Below are 26,041 nucleotides of genomic sequence, written 5' to 3' on the forward strand. Positions count from 1 at the left end.
TATCAAAATTATATTTATGGTAAAAATACACTAAAAACCTTAATGTACACAATCCCTACACAATTCCTATTAAATCTGAATGATAAAACTGTACTGAGTTAATAAATAAAGCTCTGTGTGTAGTTGAGGTCTTGGTGATCATTCACATGGGTGCTGTGAACTGTAGAGTGTGAATCAGTGGTTTGTTTATGTGGCTAGAGCCGCTTGGGGCTGTTTGTAGGCACCCTATGTTACACTATGGAAATGCTGCAGGTCCTAATTTGACAGGCATATGGGTGCAGGTGTACAGCCATGAACTCAGAAAGTGAGCATTCAGGGCCACTTCCCCACACCTGCACACCTGTCAGATTAAAACCTGTGTTCATACAGCTGCTGTGTTCCCATAGCATAACAGGTGGCTCCAGCCCTGTGAACAACCCACTCATTCATGCTGTACAGGCCAGAGGACCTGTGTGAATGTGGCATTTTTGACAATTTTTTTTTTCAGCAGCCCATTAATTTCAATGGGCTGCCTAACGTGTGGGGCCATGCAAAAATACTGCAACCACATTATTTTTTTTGTTTACAAACGTTTTTATTATTTAACCACTTGCTGACCAGCCACAGTACATTTACTGCAGCAGGTCGACACCGCTGTGCAAAATCACGTATATATACGTGATTTTACATTTCGGGTGGGGGGCGCACGTGACCGCCCTACCCGTGCCGCCGATCGCGGCCGCAGGTGTCAATCACCGGGTCCCGGCCGGTGATTACCTGCTGGAGCCCGGCGATTACCGGCAAACACTGACTGGGAGGAAGGCTGCATTGTTTTAAATGGAGCTCTCCTCCCCGTGAGTTTGAGCACACTGCTCTGGATCGTTGAGCACAGCCTTCCGGATCAGTGTGTTACAGTGAAGCACACACCTCCCGCCCCCTAGTAAAACACTCCCCTCACATAGTTAACCCTTTGCCTTCAAATGTTAACTCCTTCCTCCCCAGTGCCATTAGTACAGTGTCGGTGGGTTTTTTTTTGCACTGATCACTGTATTGGTGTCACTGGGGATGTCAGTGACCCCAAGTCAATTCCCCCCCGGTGTCAAAATGTCTGCCGCAGTTCTGCCATAAGTCGCTGATCGCCGCCATTATTAGTATTAAATATAAAAAATTTCAGTATATATATACTGCCATTTGTAGACGCTACAACTTTCATGTAAATCAATTAATTTACACGTATTGGGAATTTTTTTAACAAAGACATGACACAGAATACATTTTGGGCTAAATTTATGACTAAATTTGATTTTTTAAAAAAAATTTTACTGAACATTTTTTATAGAAAAAAGTCCACAGTATTGTTATTTTTCTCAAAATTGTCGATCCTTTTTTTTATAGTGCAAAATATAAAAACCGCACAGGTGATCAAATACCACCGAAAGAAAGCTCAATTCGTGGGTAAAAAAAATACGTAAATTTATTTTAGGTGCAGCGTTGCATGACCACGCAATTGTCTGTTAAAGTAACACAGTGCCGTAACATAAACCGCTTTCTGACCACCCTATAGCAGAAATACTGCTACAGGGTGGCATGGGTGTGCAAAATCACATGTATATATATGCAATTCATCCTCCCATGATTTTCATGCCCCTCCCAGATAGCGTCAGATTGCCCGTCAGTACACCAGTAATCACATTTAACCCCTTGATTGAAAGGAACACACTCATACACAATAAACCTCCATTGCTAGTATAGTGTCTGAACGGATCAATATCTTTGATCAGATCAGCACTATACCAGCGTTCACATTAGTATAGCGTCCCCAAAAACGCAGCATTAGCGGGATCAGCCCCGGCACCTGCCAGCACCTGCGCTTAGCCCCTACTTTTACCCCCCCCTTCTCCCCCAGCAAGTGCAGTGTCAGTAGGTCACTGTCACTTGATACATTACACACAAAACCGCAGTATTCGCAGAATTAGGCCTGATCTCTGTTAGCACTTGCTGGTAAATTTTGATGACTCTCATATGCAGCAGTATGCCAGTACTAGTGCCGCACTACCTTTTGGTGAACTGGCGAGCACCAGCGGCCTAGTACATCCTGGTCTTTCACATACCAGCACTGCAGTATCACTTGGTGACGTGGTGAGTCCCATCAGTGCAGTACAAGCTGGTGCGGTGGCAAGCACAAGTATTGTCCCGCAAACACCAAGTATTCGCACACAGGCCCATAGAGCTCCTAGTATCCTTCCGGATGTGTTTGCAAATCCCGACTGGCAGCCCACAAATTCTGCAGAACCCGCATTTCCCCCATTCACTGCCCAACCCGGAATTCAGGTGGAAACAGCAAATTTCACTACTCCACTTGATTTTTTTGGAGCTGTTTTTCATGGAAGATCTGTATGCATTGATTGTGGATCAAAGCAATTTATGTGCACAACAATTTATCGCCGCCAGCCCAAATTCAAACCTTGCCAGACCATTCGTATGGAAACCCATTACAGATTCTGAATTTAAATTTTTTTTGGACCTAACGCTCAACATGGCCATTAGTAAAAAAATTTATGAATTGCGGTTGTATTGGTCCACAGACCCAATTCATCATATGTCCGTGTTCTCTGCTGCCATGGCCAGACATAGATGTGAGAGTATAATGTGTTTTATGCATTTCAATGACAATACACTCTGTTGTCCTCGAGGTGACCCTGAATTTGACCGGCTCCACAAAATTCAGCCCCTCATAAATTACCTAAACCAAAAATTTTTAGATGTCTATACTCCCCAGCAAAACATCTGCGTTTGAGTCCCTCATTAATTTTTCTGGCCGCCTTCCATTCAAACAATTTCTCCCCAGCAAGCGTGCCAGATATGGGGTCAAGATGTAGAAGACCTGTGAGAGGGCAACAGGCTATACATATAAGTTTCGGATTTACGAGGGAAAAGATAGTCACGTGGAGCCCCCCAGATGCCCAGACTACATGGGGAGTAGTGGCAGGATAGTTTGGGACTTGGTGTCATCCTTTTTCCATATGGGGTACTACTTATACGTGGACAATTTTTATTCAAGTGTGCCACTATTTAGACATTTGTACAATCTTGGAACTGGCGCATGTGGTACCGTGAGACCTAATGTGTGCCCACCATTAGAAGTGGGTGGATGCAGTGCGGTATATTCTAATGGTGGGAATACCACACACGCTTTTTCTGGCAGAGATTTCTTCTTTTTTCATTCAGCCCACAGGCTGCATACAAAAAAAAAGAACATAACATATATACCCAACAAGGACCAGAGACGTACTGGTAGATCACTGGACTTTGGTTATACCACAATGAGGCCTACAGCTGAAGGCAGCATCCTGGTATCGTTTTTTGCAGCCGGCTTTCATGTAAAAGCAATCCTAGTGGTTAATTAGCTGCAGGGTTGCTTTTACAAGCAGCGGAAGATGAGGCCCCCCTCCCCCACTGCCTTCCACAGCCTTCTCGGGCAATCCCGTGCCATCGGGGGAACCTGAGTATGCAGCCAGTGTTTCTGCCAGCTGACCATAATGCTGATTGGAGACCGGAATGATGCCAATCATCTCTATAGTCTAAGAAATCCAGAAACTTGTGGAAAAAAAATAAATCTTCCATGAACTTCATATGCCTCTCAGCAGATAGCTTAGGGTGTCTACTTTCCGAAAAGGGGTCACTTTGGGATGTTTGTACTATCCCAGTATTTTAGCATTTCAAGAAATGTGATGGGCAGTCGGAAAGTTAAAGCTGTGTAAGTTCCATAATCTATACCATAGTTTGTAGACGCTGTAACTTTAACAAAAAGCAATCAATATACACTTATTGGGATTTTTTAACCAAAAACATGTAGCAGAATACATTTTGCCCTAAGTTTATGATGAAATTTTAGTTTATTTGGATATTGTTTGACAGAAATGAGAAAATATTGTTTTTTTTAAAAAAAAAAAAATTTTGTGTGTGTACAGTGGATATAAAAAGTCTACACACCCCTGTTAAAATGTCAGATTTCTGTGATGTTAAAAAATTGGACAAAGGTAAATAATTTCAGAACTTTTTACACCTTTTTTATGTGACCTATAAACTGTACAACTCAATACAAAAACAAACTGAAATTTTTTAGGGGGGGGAGTAAACATAAAAAAGTAAAATAATGTGGTTGCATAAGTGTGCGCGCCCTCTTATAACTGGGGATGTAGCTGTGTTCAGAATTAAGCAATCGCATTCAAAATCATGTTAAGTAGGAGTCAGTACGCACCTGCCGTCATTTAAAGTGCCTCTGATTAACCCCAAATAAAGTTCAGCTGTTCTAGTAGGTCTTTGCTGATATTTTCTTAGTCACATCCTACAGCAAAAGCCATGGTCCATAGAGAGCTTCCAAAGCATCAGAGGGATCTCATTGTTAAAAGGTATCAGTCAGGAGAAGGGTACAAAATAATTTCCACGGCATTACCTATACCGCGAAGACAGTCATCAAGCCAGAGCCCAGACCTGAATCCGATTTGAAAATCTGTGGGGTGACCTGAAGAGGGCTGTGCACAGGAGATGCCCTCGCAATCTGACAGATTTGGAGTGTTTTTGCAATGAAGAGTGGGCAAATATTGCCAAGTCAAGATGTGCCATGCTGATAGACTCATACCCACAAAGGCTGAGTGCTGGAATCAAATCAAAAGGTGCTTCAACAAAGTATTAGTTTAACGGTGTGCACACTTATGCAACCATATTATGTTAGTTTTTTATTTTTACTTCCCTCCACCTAGAAGATTTCAGTTTGTTGTTCAACTGAGTTGTACAGTTTACAGGTTACATTAATGGTGGAAAAAGTGTTGAAATTATCTGTCTGTCTTATTTTTTTCCATCACAGAAACCTGACATTTTAACAGGGGTGTGTAGACTTTTTATATCCAGTGTGTGTGTGTTATTTTTTTTGTTTATTACACACACCCACAGTGGGTGGTCATATTTGCCTATTACATGAACAGTCTCTGCTTCTTGAGTAGTTCTTGTGCACTTAACATTCATTCCCTAAGTGAAAATCTAACAACCAGGTCTGAAATCAGTGGACTCTGTGGTTTTAATGTCGTTTCTAAGGAACTACAAATATCCACTGAAGTTGGATCTATAAATCTATATACAGTGCTATGAAAAAGCATTTGCCCCTTTCCTGATTTTTTTTTTTTTGCATTATTTGCAAATATGTCACACTTAAATGATTCAGATCATCAAACAAATTTTACACAAAGATAACCCAATTAAATACAAAACGCAGTTTTTAAATGATGATTTCATTTATTAGGGGAAAAAAGCTGTCCAAACCTGCCTGGCTCTATGTGAAAAAGTAATAGCTCCCTAACCTCCCTGCTGCATAATCCAAGTGCACTTGAGCTTGAGGTCCATCAATTCATGGTTCCATCAATTATGGGAAGTCATCCAGGTCCTGAAGCTGCAAAGCAGTCCCAGACCATCACACTACCCCCACCATGTTTGACTGTTGGTATGTTCTTTTTATGAAATGCTGTTAGTTTTGCGCCAGATGTAATGGAATGCACACCCTCCAAACGTTGAGCTTTTGTCTCACCAGTCCACAGAATATTTGGGGGGGGCACATTTACGTTTCCACATAGAGCCGGGCAGGTTTGGACAGCTTTTTTTCCCTTAATAAATGAAATCATCATTTAAAAACTGCATTTTGTATTTACTCGGGTGTCTTTGTGTTTATGTAATATTAAAATACAAATATGCAAAAAAAAACACACACACACCCCAGGAAGGGGGCAAATACTTACAACACTCTATATATTACGTACATACAGTTGTGTTCAAAATAATAGTGTGTTGAAAAAAGTGAATAAAGCTCAAAATCCTTCTAATAGCATTTATTTCCATACACACAAATGCATTGGGAACACTACACATTCTATTCCAAATCAAAACATGAAGAAAAATATATCAAATTTTTATTGTTCCTCTAAAGAAATTGAAGAAAAGTGAATATCACACTGTTCAAAAAAAATAGCATTGTTTGTATTCTTCTTTTGAAACTCAAACATTCACTATATAAACTGAAAAATGTTTGAAGATTTTGCTTTCCTTTGAATCACTTAATTAATATTTAGTTGTATAAGCACTGTTTCTGAGAACTGCTGTACATCTTTGTCGCATGGAGTCAACCAACTTCTGGCACCTGTGAACAGGTATTCCAGCCCAGGATGATTGGACTACATTCCACAGTTCTTCTCTATTTCTTGGTTTTGCCTCAGAAACTGCATTTTTTGTCACCCCACAAGTTTTCTATTGGATTAAGATTCGGGGATTGGGCTGGCCACTCCATAACGTCAATCTTGTTGGTCTGGAACCAAGATGTTGCACGTTTACTGGTGTGTTTGGGGTCGTTGTCTTGTTGGAACACCCATTTCAAGGGCATTTCCTCTTCAGCATAAGGCAGCATGACCTCTTCAAGTATTCTGATGTATTCAAACTGATCCATGATCCCTGGTATGCGATAAATAGGCCCAACACCGTAGTATGAGAAACATCCCCATATCATGATGCTTGCGCAACCATGCTTCATGGTCTTCACAGTGTACTGTGGCTTGAATTCAGTGTTTGGGGGTCGTCTGACAAACTGCCTCCGGCCACTAGACCCAAAAACAACAATCTTACTTTCATCAGTCCACAAAATGTTGCGCCATTTCTCTTTAGGCCAGTCAATGTGCTCTTTGGCAAATTGTAACCTCTTCAGCACATGTCTTTGCGGGGGCTTCTTGCAGATAGCTTGGGTTCACTTAGGCATCTTCTAATTGTAACAGTACTCACAGGTAACTTTACACCTTCTTTGATCTTCCTGGAGCTGATTGTTGGCTGAGTCCTTGCCATTTTGGCTATTCTTCTATCCATTCGAATGGTAGTTTTTCACTTTCTTCCACGTCTTTCAGGGTTTGGTTGCCATTTTAAAGCATTTGCGATCATTTTAGCTGAGCGACCTATCATTTTCTGCACTTCTTTATAAGTTTTCCCCTCTCCAATCAACTTTTTAATCAAGGTACGCTGTTCTTCTGAACAATGTCTGGAACGACCCATTTTCCTCAGAATTTCAGAGAGAAATGCACTGTAACCAGCATGTACAACATTTACTGCCTTCCTTCCTTAAATAAGGGCAATAATTGCCACCTGTTTTTCAAAGAATGAATGACCTCACTAATAGAACTCCACACTGCTATTATTTTGAACATGCCCCTTTCAATTAGTGATTCAATTACACAGAATCAGCAGCATGCATGTCATGACTGTTGGGTCTGTTGGATTTCTATTACTCTACTACACCTGCTAGTAAATTATTTGCCATGTAGAAATATCATTTCTACCAAAAACAGTGATTGATCAGGTTAGTGATGTCTGACTGCTATTATTTTGAACACAACTGTATATAAAATATACACACACAGTGTCATTGCTAAGCAACTACAAATAGCCACTGAAAGTGGATCTATAAATCTATGTATCTAACAGAATAAGGGAAATATACAGGCATGTAAATGTGAATGTTACCGAAAAAATGAAGATGTTACTAAAATAACTTAAAATACTGTGCTCATTTACTGTATATGTCGTATATTCATATAAGGCCATGCATGATAAAATTGTGATGGACATAATATATATAAAAGTGCAAAACTGGACAAACGATAAACATGGGGAGAGTTTAGTTTCAAGGAAAAAAAGTAAGACGTTAATACAAAAATGACTGGACTTATAATCTTTGTAGAAGCAGAAAGATGAGGATGAATCAAAGGTTTCAGACTTCTAGAGCTTCCAAAGCAATACAGCAGTATAGCTCTGCCAGGGTTCTCATGAAACTGGTTGTATTTATCCTAAAGTAGCCTAGAAAGCTTTTATTAATAATAGTATCTGTGCTGATGTGCAGTAAAAGACTCTTTGACAAATGAGACTCTGCATGTTATCAGGTGTTTTCTTAAACGGTATTTGGGGAGCATTTTTCATACAGCTGAACAGGTGAGTCATAACTTCAGTTCTGCTCATCTATGCATTCCCAGGACACTGCCACAGAGTACTGTCCTTCACAACATTATTCTGCTCTGCGGACTGTGGAGAAAGAAAAGATCATTGAGCCCAGAAAATTATAGAGGACACAATAATCATCAGGAATGTGTGTGTGGCTGTTTATTACATCCATTCTCTCAGAGCAGCAGGGATCATTCAGGGTATAAAGCGAGTTCTAGGTCAGTGGTCCACATCCAATTACCAGCATGTCAGAAGGCTCATTTGCAGGCTGTGCCAATTGGCTCTTGAAAGCTCGAAGAAAGGCTGAGCCTGGGGAGCGTCTTGGTGGGAGACAGTACCGCAAACAAGAGAGAATAATGTGACGTGAAAGTTCCCGGCAAGTGACAACAATACAAGAAATTAAAGTAACAAGCAGACTGAAAAGCTTTCCGATCCAATAAATGCTGTTTTCTTTCCACTGGGAGCACTGAAAAGAAAATCTGTCCACTTCTGGAGTCTAAAATTGGCCTGCCTGTTGATTTTAGTCATGCCAGGCGATTCAGTGGACAGTGATTGTGCCCGGTTTGGATGTCTATCTTGAGATTGGATGGATTCCTGTAGTCAGGCTATTGATTACTTTGAACAGTTTCTAAGACACAGATGCTTCTTCCTCTAGAGGTAGCAATATAAAGCAGAAAAATCCCCAGCACAGCATCATTAGTGTGAGTGAAGCCATGTGAAAGCTGGAGGAGACACAAGCCCAGGAAAATGGTGTAGGATGTGGTGGTTATAAGTAGATGAATTGGTGAGAATCTTGATCTTGCCTCTGAAACTCTCTAGTATGACTCATTAGTGATCACCAATCTAAACTATTGTTAACCCCTTCATGCCTAAGGGTAAAACAAATCTAAATGCCTAAGCACAATTCTGCAACGTTGACATGTGATAGTAAAACTGTACATATCATCACAACTACTTTGTGCATCCACGTGGATTATACCTTGATTTTTTTTAGGACAAATTGAGCTTTCATTTGGTGGTAAATGGTAATGGATAGCTCCTAATTTTTTTTATTATCAAAGGAAAACTGGCCCAAAATAGTAAAAAAAATCATTTTTTTTTATTTAGCTGTGTGTTTCTTGTTACCACCATAATCTACCACCAAAGAACAACCCAAAATAAATTCTCCAGCTCTTGGCAATCGCAGCAATACCATGTATGTGTATGTTGTTTGTACCCATAGCACAGCCCAGAAACAATAGTGCGCATTTTGTTTTTTGTCTTTTTTTTTTTTTTTACCTAAAACACATTGACACTGACATTACCATTAACTGACACTGATATAATTTTTTTTTATATACTGACCTTTGACCATGACCTTTGACTCTGACCTTGACCCAAACACTAACCCTGGCACTGAACTAGATCAAACCTTGATCTAGGTATTTTTCTTTATTTTTTCTTTTATTTTTTAATATTTTTCTTTTTTTTTTTTTTTTTTTTTAACAATCATTTTTTTTCCCTCTATGCCAGGAGTTAGAGAGTTACAATGTATCTCTCTTCTCCATTCATAGAGCGAGAAAAACAAGGGGGCCGGGCTGCACAGTGACTGATCACTCTGATAGCCAATCAGAGGCTATCACACCGATCACGTGACCCGGAATTGGGAGTCCTGGGTCCCGATCATTAGAACGGGACCCGGGGCTCTCAGTGACACTGCGATCTCTGTGCTGGGAGCGCGTCGAGCGGCGTGCTCCCGGCACAAAGACAGGTACGCAAATATGCGGCCCCACGGAAAAAAACCCAGTTCCGTGAGGCTGCATATTTGTGTGCCATCAGCGTCAAGGGGTTAAAGTGAAACTGCAGGCAAATATTATAAAACCCTCAGCTGAGTTACATATTTATTTTAAAAAATCCTTAGCTTTTTTTTAAACATCTGTTTTGAAATTAGATTTCTATGACTTGCTGCTTAGCAGAAGGTAGGCTGAGGTTGGGTGATAACTCTCTGAGCTGTAGCAAGTGACTTTGTAAAGACAGGATCTCCCGGTATGACTTTGTTGCTGCCCAAAGAATACATTACCTCTTTGTTATGGTGCATTATATTCAGAAATGAACAAAACTGTTCCACAGTGCTTGAAGATGACTAATCAGGCAAAAGAACATGTTGGCTTTACCCCAGTGTAGAGATGAACACTTTTCGTTTAGTCTAATTAAGGCTTCATGTACACCAGCAGCTCCTAAACTCAAGTTTAGGAGCTATTGCATTTTTTTTGCCAAAGCTCCTAAACTCAACTCCATAAAAGCCTGTGTGTCTATGTACACTTAGGCTTTTAGGAGAGTTTAGGAGCTGCAGCATTTAGGTAAGGTTACACCTCCCTCTCCTGAACGAGGAAGAATCACGTTCAGGATAGGAATTTTTTGACTGCGGGAAAACATGGCAAAAATGCGGTACCGCGGTTGCTGTGTTTTTGCCGCTAATTGCATTCCTGCGGCCGGCGGTCAGGGTAGGCTCGTATACCTGAAGTCCTAAACATATTTCAAAGATATTACCTGGAATCTTCCTTCCTGCGATAAATAACTCTTCTTTACTATCAGAACTCATTTGATTTTAGGGTGAACGGCACTTAACTTTACATCATTAATAGACCCAATCATAGTTTTTCTTTATACCCTTTCATTTTCAGACTGGAGAAACATTCCATACCTGAAATGTTAACAGTCTACCAGTTTTGACAACAATGGTGTGAACCTCCTGCGCTCACTAGTGTTCAGCTCTATATATAAAGAAGAGAAGCTGCTAACATTAAATTATATACCAATGATTACCATAGACATATAAATAATAAATTATAATGTAGTGCTACTCACATAATAAACAAGTGCATATAAATATATGTACCAAGTGTATCAATTAGTGAAAAATACCAAATCAACTATTGACCAAGTGATTTCATGCAAAAATACAAACAATTATATGTGAACACAAAATGTGATGGTGATAATTGAAAACAATTGATGCTGATCAAATACAATCTTCAAAAATAATTATAATGATCACACGTGATTTTATATATTATTTACACTGAATGGATTTGTATAAAGAGATATATATGTTTTCCATATGAATTAGGTCATTATAATTATTTTTGAAGATTGTATTTGATCAGCATCAATTGTTTTCAATTATCACCATCACATTTTGTGTTCACATATAATTGTTTGTATTTTTGCATGAAATCACTTGGTCAATAGTTGATTTAGTATTTTTCACTAATTGATACACTTGGTACATATATTTATATGCACTTGTGTATTATGTGAGTAGCCCTACATTATAATTTATTATTTAGAAGTCTACCAGTTTTCCCCACTATGTTCAAAAACAAGTCGTCCAGCACTGAAATGTATACTTTAAGTTAAATGTGTGGACTTAATTTCTAACATTTTGAAAACTGAGTTGGAAGGGAGATGTACTTAAACTGGTGCACTCAGAATCTGATAAGCTGTGCATGGTAACCAATCAGCTTCCAACTTCAGCTTGTTCAATTAAGCTTTGCTAATAAAACCTAGAAGCTGATTGGTTTCTATGCAGAGCTGCACCAGATTTTGCTCCATGCAGTTTTAGTAAATAATAAATGAATAATAAAATAAATACATGAGTTTTAAGTATTTTTTATCCTGTGGCTCTTTGAGACCTCCTTGAGTTTTGCATACCTTGCTCTCAGTATGATCTTTGTTGATCGATTACTTATGGGGAGGGAACAGTGGTATTGTTTTTATGTGTATGCAATCTGCTTGACAGTGGACTGATGGAGTTCAAACTCTTTAGAAATAATGCTGTAACCTATCCAGTCTAGTGATCGTCAATAATTGTTTTTGAAGGTCCTTAGAAATCTTTTGCACAATTTGACAAACCTGTGCTGTTGAGATCAGACTTGGATAGTGAGGACTCACGTTTCTGTTCTTTGGATAAACAGGGCCTCCAGCAGTTATAAATAAGTACATTTTAGGATTTATAAAATTAAAAAGTATCCTGTTTTACTTAATCCTTTTTTTTGTGCCAAAATAACATGTTGAAAGGCTACACAATTTTGAAAGCATCACCGATTTTTGAACGCAGAAGTCCTATTTAACCACTTGCTAACTGCGTTGTATGACGCCCTCCCGTTAGCCACCAGCAGTGCACACCTGTCGATCTCCATGATCGCTGTGTCCTATGGACACAGCTGATCACGTGATTAGGTAAAAGGCCAATCACAGCGGCCTTTTACCACGTGATCAGCTGTGTCCAATGACACAGCAGATCAAGGAGTAAATACAGTTGCAAGTTATTGGCAGCACTTTCCTCACGCTGTCACTGCCGATAATTGGCAGCTGTCACAGAGCAGACCGGCACTGATGATCAGTGCTGCCCATCAGTGCCGCCTATCAGTGACCATCATTGCTGCATATCAGTGTAGCCTATCAGTGCTGCCTATCAGTACAGCCTCATCAACGTAAATCAGTGAAGGAAAAAAATTACCTGTTTGCAAAGTTTTATAATAGAAACAATTTTTTTTTTCACATTTTTTGCTATTTTTTGTTTATAGCGCAAAAAATAAAACACCCAGTGGCAATTAAATACCACCAAAGGGAAGCTGTATTTGTGTGAAAAAAATTATAGAAATTTCATATGGGTACGGTGTTGCATTACCACACAATTGTCATTCAAAGTCCGATAGCACTGAAAGCTGAAAATTGGCCTGGGCATGAAAGGGGTAAAAGTGCCTGGTAGGCAAGTGCTTAAAGCTTGTTTGAAGCCCAAGCTGGTGTCTCCATCCATCAGAATGAAATGTTTCCATTCATTCACTGTAGATTGCATTATCTACTGGAGGAAGAGTATTCATTACTACCAATTGTGAGTTGTATAGTCAATAGTGAAATTGTGAGTTGTATACTCAATAGTGAAATGATGTGTAGGAGCTTTTCGAGTCGGTAGATACTTGTGTACATTCAGACGACAGTACTTTTGTGTATGAGCACTGACTTTCGTGGAATATTGAAACTATGCCAGATGAAAGCTATGGCTCACCCACTGTTACAACACTTTCAGAAGCTGCTTTCCTCTTGGGACAATATGTATTTATCATGGTTCGGTCGAACCAATGCAATCAAGATGTCATATTTTCCGAAACTACTTTACCCTTTTAGGGTTCTACCTATCTGGATACCCTCTCATATTTTATGAATTTTACAAGTTATGAACTTTGTATGGGCCTCAGGGCGCCCGAGTCTGTCGCACCACATTCTCTTTCACCGTAAAATATGTGGATGGCTTGGGCTTCCAAATATACAGCATTATTATATGGCAGCCCAAATAACACCATTAGTTCAGTTCTACGCTGGACAAGACTTGCTGATTTTTGGTCATGGTAGACTTCTTGGATGTCCATCTGACTCCCATAACTTCCCTCCCTGGCTTCTCCCCCTACTGCTAGGTTGAAGCAGCTAATCCCAATCTTGGTGCACACGCTGAAGATGTGGGACTCCTGCAAGTATTCTGTGGAATTATTGTCTCCTCATTTACCACTTCTGCAATTGTTTGACTGCCCCTTTTCTCCACAGGGAATCTCAGATAAGGCATCTTTCTTTTGGTGGATTGCCCAGGGCTTTGAGACCATTCAGTCAATGCTGACAGAGAAAGGGTTACGAACATTTGCCCAATTTCGTGACAACTTTCACATCCCCTCTACTGAACTCTTTCAGTATCTTCAACTTTGTAATTTTATTGAACCCTTGGTGAGAAACCTTGCTTCTCCATAGACTCTTTCAAGATAATAATGATAATAATGACTCTAACAAGATCAATATGTAAATCCTCCGCAACCACTAAAGGCACCCTTTCTCTGATTTATGGGTCCATTCATTACCATCCAAAAGAGGTATTACCTTCTTACTGTGCTCAGTGGTCTCAAGACCCTATAGAATCTATATCGGTGCAGGATTGGATACCGGTCTGGCAGGCCACCTAAAAATTCTCCCGTTATATTCAGGCGTTGGAAATTTCATACAAGGTTCTCACCCATTGGTATTTTATCCATGTGAATATAGCTACTGTAAGTATTTTCCTGGATGCAGCCTCTTTGCTTCAGAGGGTGTGCAAGCACAGCAAAAAGGTTTCATATTTGGTGGTCCTGGACTAGGGTATATAATTTGATCCACTCGGTCACACGTCAACCTGCTGAAAAGCCAGAGTGAAGCTCTACTTCATAGACCATTACAAGAGATACCACGCAAATCTAGGATACTAATCGAGTTTTTCTTTATGGCAACTAGGCAAGCCATAGTATGTGCCTGGAAATCTCCAACACTCCACTTTGAAGAAGTGAAATTCAGAATACAGGGTATTTTCATTCATGAAAACCTAACAGCAGTATTGGAAGACAAACACAACTGTTTTCTGTCGATTTGTCAGCCCTGGCTCGACTACCAACAAGATTTACAACACAACTGGTACATCTGTAACTGGTCAACTGGTAATTCTGTTATCTCCCCACTCGATTTGTTTCGAAACGGATCCGCGTCTGAAACCCCCTGCAGCGAGAACACCACCCCTCTCTTTTTTTTCTTCTTCCTTTACTTCACCTCACTTGGTGCCTTTTCTTGAGTTCTTTGGCTCCTCCTCCTTTATAGCTCACCAGGGGACCCTCTCTCCTTCTTTTCTTGAGTTTTGACCTCAGCAGTCACTACTATCAACACGCATACTCACATCTAATGTTTCTGGTCAAACACTCAATCAGCACGCTTTCAGGATAATCCCCCTTCTTAATTCCATTCTCCTTCTGTATTGTGTAGCTGGTCTAAGGATTGGGTGGGCTTGTCCAATTACAAGAAAAACTGTACACTTCAAAGCTTACGCTACAAGGTATAGTATATGTGACCTTATATTGTAATAGACCATAATGGCAACTTCTTTACAAAACTGTTACTGTTTTGGCCCTGTGTGGGTCCATGATGTCGCCCTAATTCATGAATGTTGTGTTCATAAATATTTACGCATATTATATTTATATACATTTCACATTGATGTGCCAATAAAGCTGTTTTGGTACCAGAAAGCTATGGCTCACCATCTTTACTCCTTCAAGATAATCAAGAAAACATTTCAACACTAGCTGGGTCTCATCCTTAGGACCTGACTCAATGTCACCTAGTCCTGTTTTCCTAAAGGTTTTTTACAGTTACTCTTTTCACTATTCGTTTTTGTATGTGCTACACACAATTATTATTATTATACAGGATTTATATAGCGCCAACAGTTTGCGCAGCGCTTTACAATATAAGGGAGACAATACAATTACAATACATTTCAGTACAGAAGGAATAGGACCCACCATATTACAAGGAGCACACTAGTTGTGATGGTTACAAGAACCACCAGAAGGATCCTATGGGGGGGCGTGAGACATTAAGCTGCAGGAAGTGATACTTGTCTCCAGTGTCTCAGGAGGTAATGAATAAGCGCTGTCTTTAGCATGAAACACGTTTACCTGCCAGTCCCTCACTGTATTTCCACTGTCTGTATTGCTTTTGTCTTTGTTCAATAAAGTGGGTTTTTTGGAGTGCAGTCGATCAGACTTCCTTTGTTATCATCCAGTGTCTCAGGAGTTTTGCTCTGTTTAGGTTAGTAAGCAGGAGGGGTGTAAATCTCCTCCGGGAACAGTGTTGATGTGGATGAACATGACATGCATCATAAAAATGTCATTGAATTTGGATTGTTTGATGGCCTTCGTCATTTGCCATGGCTTGGTTTGTGAAGTTGCCCAGTACACGGTAAGTGACAGTAGACCCCTTTAGTGGCGCTTTTATCTTGACATTAGCAGGGTAGGTTTTGGGCTGAACCCCAAACCTGTTGGGGATGGGGGGATGGCTAGAAGGTTGGAGGAGGTTTTAAACTAGAATCTTGGAGGAAGGGATTAGAAACAGATAGTAAACAAGACCCAGTGTAGGTACAGAGTTTAGAGGCAGATGGAACAGGGGACAACCCTATCCCATAAAACACTTAGAAAAGGAAAAGCAGCCCTTGCTGAAAGGGATACAGTACTTGAACCTAAATTTAAAGGACAACTAACTAATTATGCGGGACCCATTTGTTTTATTACCAAGTACGGGCAAGAGTGGCAAGAAGTGAGGAATGCCCTTCAGAAACACTGGCATGTTCTAACAGCTAATTCTATCCTAGCTGATATAGTGGGGACTAAGTCCCTTTTGGTAGCACGAAGAGCTTCAAATCTTAATGATGTATTAGTAAAGTCAGAAATTAAGAGACCCATAATACATAATTGGTTAACTGAACAATCCACAATGACTGGTATGTTCCCCTGTGGGCATTGCCACATATGCCCCCACGTGGACAAAACTGAAAAAGTTTATGATCTGATACTACTACGCATGGGACAGTGTGATATCATTTCAATACTGTATAATACCATGGCTACTTTTTATAATCTTCTCACATGGGACATTTAACCAGCTTATTTTTGAGTTATTGAATCCTAAGTCTTGTTTTCCACATGTTCAGGACAAACTATATGTCATGACAGATGCTAAGTCGATTGCTTCATATTTTTTGATGATAATTATGATCGCATATTAATAGTTCTGACTTTAGTTTCGACTTGTTTTCTTTACTATAGTTCCTTATGGAACATACCAGCGCTGTACAATTTCTTAAACAGTCAAATTGACCATTACTATTGATAACGCATTGCAATCCAGATTGCTTGTTTTTATTACATGTTTTGTGGTTGTATGTGTCACTGTCAACAGATTTCATTTCATTCTGTTTCCCCGCAATGGGATTAATAAAATTGTGTGTTTACATGTGAGCTAAGTAGCATGGGTGGTCATTACCTACTTTGGTAGTTTAACTACTACATTTTTTGTTTTTACCTTAGAGAAGAGGCTTTGGGAACTGATTGCACAGCATAGCAGAAGTCTGCCAGAGGGAAGAGTAAGCCACGTATTGCAGCTTACTCCTCAATCCCTAGACTTCAGCATTTAACCATTCTCATGTGAAGGGAGATGGTTACAAGAGTATTTTTTTTTTTTTTTTTTTTAATTCCTGAAGGAAGTTCTCCTTTAAGTAATTACTTTTTACCCTTCTTAAATAAGGATAGGTATGTTTATTGGTGATATACTACAAACCTCATCTAAAAACTTAGCTTGTGCTTTCCTGCTCATCTTTAGGCATAGCCAGTCCATGCCTATAAAAGTAGAAATCATTCACTGTTGACTTTAAGAGTTTGAATAGGTAAAGGTACATTCCAATCAAGATTTTATATGCATTCATGGAACACTTCTTGCTTGCCCATGCTTTTCTTTGAGTATGGCTGTAAGACACCAGGTCAACCCACTGATTTAAAGCCTCTTATTGCTGATGCACCAATTTTTTATATCCAATTAAAAACAAAGTCCATCTATTCTCATTTTGCCTATTGTAAGCAACTAGTTGACTCTCATTGACAGAAGATAGCGTAGTGCAGAAACTTGTTCCAAGTTCTCAGTTCTGATCAGCAGCTAGAGGGAAGGGATTGCAACCTGTGAGAACAGAAACTTTATATTGCTGTCTTGAATGAGAGAAATAATGATCTAACATTGTAATTTTTCTGGAAATTCAGGCTGTGAACCTGACACACTGTGGTGTGTTTACTAAAATTGCATGGTGCAAAATCTGGTGATACTCTGCTTAGAAACCAACCAGCTTCCAGGTTTTATTGCCAAAGCTTAAGTGAACAAGCTGAAGTTAGAAGCTGATTGGCTACCATGCACAGCTACACCAGATTCTGAGTGCACCAATTTTAGTAAATCTCCCCCACTGGCTTCAATACTTTGACTAATCTGTGATAAGTATGTAGATTTGGGAAGGCAGAGAAAACTATCAATCCTGATCTGCATGCTTGTTCCAGGTCAGTGACTCATTGTATTGAATCAAGAGATTCTGCATGACACTGAGCAATCTAGAAGCAGAAGGTAAGGGCAGTTCGCCGGCCCCCTCCCCCCCCCCCCCATTTCTCTTAAGGCAGGTTTCTTTTAACATTGCAGGGTTAGTGACTGTTGGGATCCTGGCTTCACTACCACACTACTGGCTTACAAAAAGTATGCAGAAGGGAAGTTTAGACTTCTGGCTGAATGTAGAGTTCAGGTTAATGACTCTCTAGGTCAGTGATGGCGAACCTATGGCACGCGTGCCAGAGCTGGCACACAGAGCCATCTCAGTGGGCACGCCAGGAAGAAGAGCATGATGAGCGCGCATGGACCGGCCATCCAGATCTTGTCCACACTGGATCCCCATCAAACTACATTTCCCACATGTCTCTGGGGCCAGGGTGGGCGTGGACGAGAGGAAACGGCTCCAATGCGGCTCTGGCACCAGGGGTGATGTACCCGGGGATTGGCGCGGAAGAGAGGAAGAGGCTCCCACACTGCTCCGGGGCCAGGGGCAACGTGTTCAGAGTGGATGGGAATGAGCTGCTGGGTTGGAAGCCACACCAACGCTGCCAGAGGTGAGATTAACTGCTTGCAGTGTCGCCTGTCAGTGCCCAGCAGTGTCGCCTGTCAGTGCCCAGCAGTGTCGCCCATCAGTGCTGCCCATCAGTGCCATCCATCAATGATGCCCAGCAGTGCCATCCATCAGTGCCCAGCAGTGTCGCCTGTCAGTGCTGCCCAGCAGTGCCACCTGTCAGTGCTGCCCAGCAGTGCCACATGTCAGTGCCCAGCAGTGTCGCCCATCAGTGCTGCCCATCAGTGCCACCCATCAATGATGCCCAGCAGTGCCATCCATCAGTGCCCAGCAGTGTCACCCATCAGTGCCCAGCAGTGTCGTCTGTCAGTGCTGCCCAGCAGTGCCACCTGTCAGTGCTGCCCAGCAGTGCCACCTGTCAGTGTCCAGCAGTGTCGCCCATCAGTGCTGCCCATCAGTGCCACCCATCAATGATGTCCAGCAGTGTCATCCATCAGTGCCCAGCAGTGTCACCCATCAGTGCCCAGCAGTGTCGCCTGTCAGTGCTGCCCAGCAGTGCCACCTGTCAGTGCCCAGCAGTGTCGCCCATCAGTGCTGCCCATCAGTGCGACCCATCAATGATGCCCAGCAGTGCCACCGATCAGTGCCGTCTGTCAGTGCGTCCAGGTAGGCAAGTGGTTAATTGCAGTGTTGGCACTTTGAAATAAAAAAGTTGGTTTGTGTTGCAGTTTTGGGCACTCGGGCTCAAAAAGGTTCGCCATCACTGCTCTAGGTCATGACACTAGAATCACAATGTCATCCCTGCAGCCTGCACCATTACATATTAGTCTGCAGTGACCACTTCCATTATCCTACCCACACAAGTTTAAGGTAGGCTTGATGGACTTTGACTTGTTTAGCTCTGTTGGTTCCCAGATAACATTGACTTTTCAGTGATTGATTTTTTTCGTTACCTGAAATTTTTGTTCAAGTCTAAGATCTAAACATCTTTAGTTTCTAAAATCATTACATTGCTTTATATTCTGCCTGTATTTTCTGTATGTTTTCATATGGTTCATGTGGGTTAGTATGGGTATTGATGATATGCTGTCTCACTTCTTACTTTTATCTTTGGGATAGAAATTTTAACCTGCAATTACACTTTACTCTCAATTACAGGTCTTGATGAAGAGCAGAAAGTGGAGTTTCATGAGCATATATTCTTGGATAAGTACTTGGAAGACATCCCAAAGCAGGGTCCCATTCGACATTTCATGGAGCTTGTAGTTTGTGGCTTGTCTAAAAATCCATACCTTACAGTCCAGCAGAAGAAGGAGCACATAGATTGGTTTCGCAATTACTTCGTCCAGAAGGAAGATGTCCTCAGGGAGTGTGAGGTTTAGTTGAACTGATTAGAACTGAAACTTGCTGTAACACCAAAGGTCATTTCAATGGGTATTGCCTTCTTGGCAGATCTCTCCATCCATACAAGAGAAAATGCCATCCTATTTTTCCATTGTTTCTTGTTTTCTGTAATGATATTAGAACATTGCTTGTTTAATAAAATCTTTATTTGTCTTTGCTATGTTCTGTGTGTGTGAGTGTAAATGTATGTAAGCATAAAATAATCTTACCTGAGGTAATTGAAAAGCACATTGACCATCACACTTTTTTTTTTTTTAATTAAAAAGTCTTGCACGCTCATCATACTGTCTCAAGAAGGACCGCTTGTAGCCTGACTATCATGCTGATGTTCTTGCTTTAATACTCTGCTGACCTGAAGATATGTAGAATGGGACTGACTTTCCTGATTTCCATCAGGTCAGCAATGGCCTATATTTCACTTGTTTTAATGGCACAGGCTCTGAAGGAATTGTCCTCATCTAGGCTTCACCATTTGGTGAGGCACTTACTCGTCTACTTACCCATATGCAGGATTGAAGTTCAGATTTCCCTGACTTCCCTAGCTATATGCTTAATCAGGTCAGTGATTCACTATGCACTTAAGCAAATGAGCTAAGAAATGGACCTTTAGAGGAGCGTACACAGCACTAGGATGTGCTTACTATAACAAACAAAAAAAACGGGAAAACGCAGTAGATATTGAAGGTAAAGCATTTATTAATAATAAAACTAATCATACTTAGGCTTCATGCACACTGGGTGTTTAGTCCCAGTGCATGAGGTCCCAACAATTAAAGTGCAGGCGGAAGGCTGCTTGCATTCCAGGTATTTGACCCTGGGCACATAATTCCCTAAACATTAGTACCACTTGGTGCACCATGTAGCTGCAGCAAATTTCAGCCTCACGGTTTCGGCGACTTCTGGCAGTGGTCTGTGCCTTCTGCCTGCCCCTAAATGCTAGAATGACAGTCAGTGGCAGTGTTTGGGGTATATAGTTTTATAGTCTGTCACAGTCAGCAGTGTTCTATCTTTGCACTGTTATATTTTCTTTGAAATGCACAGTTGGTCTGGGTTGCTCTTTGGACTATTCATCCCCACGAATCGGCTAGTAGTCAGGGAGACTTGACTGCCTAGGATTGTGTACCTGGTGATCCTTGTGACAGTCTCCTGTGATTTGGCTACACATTCCTTTTGAGTCCGATTCCTTTTATTTGTTGTATTATTAATACATGTCTTATCTGAATTATCTAGTGTGTTTTGCTGATTTTCTTTTTGATGTCGCAGTAGGCAGTACTGCACTTCCTTGGTGTACTAGTTTATCCTGTATTACCCATTAACTATTTTAAAGTGTTACTAAACCCAGGACCCTGCATTCGCTATATCTGGTCTCCCACAGTACGCACTACTTGGAAATGCAATTATTTTAGTAAATATAAACTGCTAAATACCTTTTCTCATCAGCAGTTAGAGCAGTCTTTTGACTTATATCAGTGTCCAGCAGAGCACATTTTAAAGTTTGTAGGAGGAATTTTCTTTCTGCTCTAGGAGGATGCGAAACCCCTGACCTCTGTCTGGACAGTGCTGATTGGCCCTGTGCTGATCACATGCACTCTTCCAAGAAAAATAAAAAAAAAACCTCTGTAGCAGTACACTCTAAACAGCATGTGTAGAGTGTCCCCACACGCTATGTCTAATCAGGAGAAAGGAGGGAGACGCTGGAAAAGGGGAGGATCAAACAGCATTTTTACACAATGTGCAGGATTAACCCCTTGGGTTCTGCAGTATAACAAGCATGCTTTACTGCATATACAGGTGAAACACGAAAAATTAGAATATCGTGCAAAAGTTCATTTATTTCAGTAATGCAACTTAAAAGGTGAAACTGATATATGAGATAGACTCATTACATGCAAAGCAAGATAGTTCAAGCCGTGATTTGTCATAATTGTGATGATTATGGCTTACAGCTCATGAAAACCCCAAATCCACAATCTCAGAAAATTAGAATATTACATGCAATCAATAAAACAAGGATTGTACATAGAACAATATCAGACCTCTGAAAAGTATAAGCATGCATATGTACTCAGTACTTGGTTTGGGTCCCTTTTGCAGCAATTACTGCCTCAATGCGGCGTCATGGAAGCTATCAGCCTGTGGCACTGCTGAAGTGTTATGGAAGACCAGGATGCTTCAATAGCAGCCTTCAACTTTTCTGCATTGTTCGGTCTCATATCTCTCATCTTTCTCTTGGCAATGCCCCATAGATTCTCTATAGGGTTCAGGTCAGGCGAGTTTGCTGGACAATCAAGCACAGTAATCCCACGGTCATTGAACCAGGTTTTGGTGCTTTTGGCAGTGTGGGCAGGTACCAAGTCCTGCTGGAAAATGAAGTCAGCATCCCCATAAAGCTTGTCTGTGGAAGGAAGCATGAAGTGCTCAAAAAACTCCTGGTAGAGGGCTGCGTTGACCCTAGACTTAATGAAGCACAGTGGACCAACACCAGCAGATGACATGGCTCCCCAAATCAACATACATCAAATCATACTCTGGGTCCTTGGTTTTCAAATGAGATGCAAAAGTTGCTCTCATCATAAAAGAGGACTTTGGACCACTGAGCAACAGACCAGGTCTGTTTTTCTTTAGACCAGGTAAGACGCTTCTGACGTTGTTTGTTCAGGAGTGGCTTGACGAGGAATACGACATTTGAAGCCCATGTCCAGGATCCGTCTGTGTGTGGTGGCTCTTGATGCACTGACACCCCCTCAACATTCCACTCCTTCGACCTCACTACCATTGAGGAGGTCACCAAGGTCTTCTCTAATGCCCACCTCACCACCTGCCCCCTCAATCCTATCCCCTCACAACTCCTAAGACCTCCATCCTACGCTCCCTCACCCACATCTTTTATCTCTCCCTCTCTTCCGGCGCATTCCCCTCCCCTCTGAAGCACGCGCACATCACCCCTATACTTAAAAAGCCCTCCCTGGACCCCAGTGACCCGAACAACCTTAGACCCATCTCCCTGCTGCCATTTACATCCAAACTCTTCGAGCGCTTGGTCTACAATCGCCTAACCTCCCACCTCAACCACAACAACCTCCTCGATCCCCTACAGTCCGGCTTCCGTCCCCTACACTCCACCAAAACCTCCTTACTCAAACTATCCAACGACCTGCTAACTGCCAAAGCTAACGGCCACTATTCAGTGCTCCTTGACCTCTCCGCAGCCTTCGACACAGTCGACCACCCACTCCTCCTCAAAAAGCTATACTCCCTTGGCCTCAGAGATTCCGCTCTCTCCTGGCTCTCGTCCTACCTATCACAACGCTCCTTCAGCGTTACCTACAACGCTACCACCTCTCCCTCACTCCCCCTCTCTGTTGGGGTCCCTCAAGGCTCTGTCCTCGGGCCCATTCTCTTTTCCATCTACACCTCCTCCCTTGGCCAACTCATACACTCTCATGGCTTCAACTACCACCTCTATGCCGAAGACACGCAAATCTATCTCTCGACCCCTCGCCTTAACCCCGCAGTCTTCGCCCAAAACACAAGCCTACTGAACGACATATCAGACTGGATGTCGCTCCACTTCCTTAAACTGAACCTCTCCAAAACCGAGCTCTTCGTCTTCCCCCCAGCCCGCACCCCACCCCCCATTGACTTTTCCATCACGTCCAACAATGCCACCATCAGGCCCTCCCCACAGGCCAGAGTACTTGGTGTCATACTTGACTCCAATTTATCCTTCCAGCCCCAAGTCCAATCACTAACAAACTCATGCAGACTCCACCTCCGCAACATTGCCAAAATCCGCGCGTTCCTAACCCCGGGAACTACTAAGCAGCTCATCCACTCCCTCATCATATCTCGACTCGATTATTGCAACTCCCTCCTCACTGGCCTGCCTCGCCACAGGCTATCCCCGCTTCAGTCGATCATGAATACAGCTGCCAGACTCATCCACCTTACCAACCGCTCCGTTTCTGCCACCCCCCTCTGCCAATCCCTCCACTGGCTTCCAATTGCCCAGTGGATCAAATTCAAAATCCTAACACTGACGTACAAAGCTGTCCATCATACTGCCCCAAACTACATCACCGACCTAATATCCAAATACCACCCAACACGCACTCTCCACTCCTCATAAGACCTCCTTCTCCCTAGTTCCCTGGTCTCCTCCTCCCATGCCCGCCTCCAGGACTTCTCCAGGGCGTCACCCATCCTCTGGAATTCCCTACCCCAATCCATCAGACTATCACCTACTCTCCTCTCCTTTAGGCGCACCCTGAAAACCCACCTCTTCAGGGAAGCCTACCCCACCCCCTTCTAATTGCCGACCTCCTCTACTCTTCCTACCACTCCATCCCCCACAGCCATTTCCTCCTGTACCACTATCCGCTCCCTCCTAGATTGTAAGCTCAAAAGAGCAGGGCCCTCGAACCCCTCGTGTATCACATTGTATTGTCATTGTACTGTTGCATGTACTGTCTCCCATTGTAATGTACAGCGCTGAGTGAACTGTTGGCGCTTTATAAATACTGTATAATAATAAACAGACATTTTTTAACCTATGTTTTCCAGCAGTCAGTTTCCATCGTTCAGAAGTGTCCCATGTACATGGAGCCTTACCTCGCTATAGATAGCTAAAAAGAACAATGGTGTCAGTGGGAACTTATCTGAGAGAAAGAATTTGCTCATTGCTCAAGGAACTCATAGCAACTTTTGGAGGATCTCTAGGGATCCATGGAACCCTGGTTGAGAAACCTTACCCTAAGACTTAAAGTGTGTTACTGGCTGCATCACCAGGTGAAAATAAAGGAACAAAGCCTACAAAAGAAAATGAATGCTGCCACTAAACTGCAATATATTACATTTTGGTTTTAGATTTAATACAGTTTTAGGCACGATTCAATAAATCACCTAAACCAAGCTGTCCTCAGAGAGAGGACAGGGAGTGCTCATTCAATATCACAGACTCCAATGCACTGACACTGTGACCACTCTTATAGTGAGGGGTTGGTTTTTGCAGCCCCTACACGTATTGGCTCCTGTGAGATTCTAACCAGGTTCAACTGGGAATTCCCTAAAAAATTTTCCAGTTCCAAGATTAAAATTCTCTCAAATCCTGGAAATTGGCTGCAGATCTACATCTCATCTCTGATCAGAATTCACTGTCACTGTATTGTCCGGACCTGTTTTTCTAATGTCCTTAATATAATCAATCCTCATCTGCCCCTAGGCAGCAAATTCTTTTTTCTTCTTTCAAGCCAAACAATGGCATTTATTTTATGTGATTGTTTGTTCCCATTTGCATTTAGGTCTGTCAAATATTCCAATATGTTGGTGTGCTAAATTACTCATTTCTAAATGAGCTTCAGCATGGGCTTCATTAAAAACAGTCCTTCATTACAACTTTGTTTCTTTCAGGAACCAGGAAATACTGGTAAATTCCTCAGAGGGATCTGATCAACATCAACTGCTCCATTTTCTGAGCAGAATTCTATGCAGAGATAGGTACCCATGAAAAATAGGAACACCAAAGTTGATCATACACAGTAAATTCTGATGACACGAGTCAATTCACAAAAGGTTACCGCATGCAATAACAAGGTCACGTGACTCATTTGCAAAAATTATCGTATGTAGGTTCTGCGGTATTTAGCGCAAAATTAAAAATGTGATGATAAATACCACAAAAAAAAACATGTGGTAAGTCCAAATCACAAACAACAGAAAGTAAAAAAATATGTGAATCTTATTACCAGGGTAATATCACGTAGTATTTTTTTAGATGCAGTGAGGGGGTCCACCGCCAACCCCTAGGGGTCTGGTATGGATAGTAAGTTGAACCCCTCACCAAAATTGAAAAAACAAACCGTGTGGGGTCTCCCCCCCAGATCCATACCAGACCCAAAATCCCATAGGATTGTGAGGGGACTCGCATGTCATTTTAAAAAATTTTTTGTAATTTTGGTGTGGGGTTTTTCTTAAAATCAATACCAGACCCAAAGGGCCTGGTAAGGATTGGAGAGGGGGGGGGGGGGAGTGGCACACTGTTTTTTATTTTTCATCATTTGTAATTGCTGCCATGTTTTGTTTTCGTTCAGCTGTCAGTGGGACACCCGCTGACAGCTGATGAGTCATCCGTTGTTAAGGATGCTGCGGTTGGCT

The 26,041-nt window shown here is 41.7% G+C and overlaps 1 protein-coding gene across 1 annotated transcript in view; it reads left to right on the forward strand.

The window, feature by feature from the left end:
- MRPS31 (mitochondrial ribosomal protein S31) overlaps window positions 1–20,048 on the forward strand; it is a 143,306-nt gene extending 123,258 nt beyond the window's left edge. Inside the window, exon 7 of the mRNA XM_089680352.1 lies at window positions 19,643–20,048. Coding sequence (XP_089536478.1) covers window positions 19,643–19,866 — 224 coding nt within the window. The 3' untranslated portion in view covers window positions 19,867–20,048. The remainder of the gene's footprint in view (window positions 1–19,642) is intronic.
- Window positions 20,049–26,041: the final 5,993 nt, after the last annotated feature.

The sequence above is a fragment of the Staurois parvus genome, unplaced genomic scaffold (genome assembly GCF_062004578.1).
Source record: "Staurois parvus isolate SC_StPar_1 unplaced genomic scaffold, SC_StPar_1.0 ptg000242l, whole genome shotgun sequence".
Classification (NCBI taxonomy): domain Eukaryota; kingdom Metazoa; phylum Chordata; class Amphibia; order Anura; family Ranidae; genus Staurois; species Staurois parvus.